The 1699-nt window shown below is 33.7% G+C and overlaps 1 protein-coding gene across 1 annotated transcript; it reads left to right on the top strand.

Moving 5' to 3' along the window:
- The first annotated feature begins 218 nt into the window (after positions 1–218).
- On the top strand, positions 219–1154 carry LOC106716038 (protein lethal(2)essential for life). Its single transcript, XM_014509466.2, has one exon. The coding sequence runs from the start codon at positions 497–499 to the stop codon at positions 1013–1015; it is 519 nt and encodes a 172-aa protein (XP_014364952.2). The 5' UTR covers positions 219–496; the 3' UTR covers positions 1016–1154.
- The last annotated feature ends 545 nt before the right edge of the window (positions 1155–1699 follow it).

Raw genomic sequence — 1699 nt, 5'->3', positions numbered from 1 at the left:
TGTTTTCTGTCACTTAGATGTAAATTATGATTAAAATTCTATGTGAAATAATAATTAATTATTTTAAGTCACATAGAATTTTCTTGATGATTTGATCATGATGGGTATATTTCTATTTAATGTACTTATTATAATTAAAACATAACTATCAAATACTTCAAAAATATAAAACTTATCATTTAAAATTATTTTGTGAGAAAAACATTGAATTTTGCTGTGTCGTAAAATAATGTACGTTAATGAAAACGGTTTGTAACCACTGCACGGATGTAATGGGCTTCGAGTAATTTCCAGACGTTCTCGATTTTTCTACTTGTCGCGAGATGGCATTCGTTGGTATAAATGTTGCTGCCTACACCACTATGGCATCAGTTAATAACATTGTTGAGTAGAGGTAATTGGTAACGCTACCGGCGAGATTGCAAGCAAAAATACTCAGTATTTCTGCGAAATTAGAGTACTGTGACTTGTGAAAGTTGTAATAAATTTCGAAAATATGTCAGTGTATCCGTTTTTCATTGAATACGAGCGTCCACGCCCTCGTCGTTTGGTGGACCAACACTTTGGCTTGGGGCTGACTCCTCAAGACTACTTGACAATTCTGGCGGTGCCGCAAACTACCAGAGACTACTACAGGCCTTGGCGGAACCTTCAGGCAGCAGATCGTGATGTGGGATCTACTATCAAAGAGGAAAAAGACAAATTCCAAGTAAACCTAGATGTCCAACACTTTTCTCCTGAAGAGATATCTGTAAAGACAGCAGATGGATTTTTAATTGTTGAAGCTAAACACGAGGAACGTCAAGACGAACACGGTTTTATTTCGAGAAGTTTCACGAGGAAGTATCCACTGCCTGAAGGTATTGAGGCTGATATGGTCATGTCAAAGCTGTCTTCAGACGGTGTCCTCAGCATCACAGCGCCGTTGAAAGCACCCCCAAAGAACTCTGATGAAAGAATAGTGCCTATAATCCAAACTGGACCTGTCAAGAGGCAAGATGAAGAACAAGCTTAATTATATTTATGTAACATTTTCAGCATTTAATGTATGATTGTATTTTGCCAATTGCGTTTTGTTTGTATGTATGAAGTTTACTTTTAAGAATTATAAATTTCAATCTAGTCCTCTTAATTTTGTTTGATTTTCTTGCTTCCCAGATTTTCATACCGTTTTTAAATTGGAATTGTTAATTATAATAAAATCCTGAACTTTAATTAATCAATCAAATTATTTTATATAATTTTGTGGGACATAGTTCTATTTTAGGTTATCATTGTATTGTAAATAAATAAATAAATCATAATAATTATAAACTTGACCGACTAATAAGTTTAGTTGCCTAGCAAAATGACTATTTTTTTTTTCACAAACATTGCTCGGCATTTTTAAAGCTGTCTCTTTAATTGTAATCCATTTTTTCTTTTCATAACAGATCTCTAATAACAGGAAAACTTCTCTCATGATCGTATTTTGCATTGTAGGGGAGCCCAGACAGATACGGCCTATTTACGGATCGAGACACAAAGTTATAAATTATTTTTGTTGAACATTAAAATTAATAAAATAATATTTAAAATACTATCAAAATGATTTTAAGGTTCTCGTTTTTGACTTAACTATACGGTGGTCGGTGTCTGTCAAATCCATCCACCCCACTTGCAGAACTTCGATTAGCAAGAACTGTGTTTTGTTTTGATT

The sequence above is a fragment of the Papilio machaon genome, chromosome 2 (genome assembly GCF_912999745.1).
Source record: "Papilio machaon chromosome 2, ilPapMach1.1, whole genome shotgun sequence".
NCBI lineage: Eukaryota > Metazoa > Arthropoda > Insecta > Lepidoptera > Papilionidae > Papilio > Papilio machaon.
This window is presented reverse-complemented; position numbering and strand designations above follow the sequence as displayed.

Coding starts and splice junctions, on each gene's coding strand:
- LOC106716038 (XM_014509466.2), top strand. CDS start 497: ATGTCAGTGTATCCGTTTTTCATTGAATACGAGCGTCCACGCCCTCGT.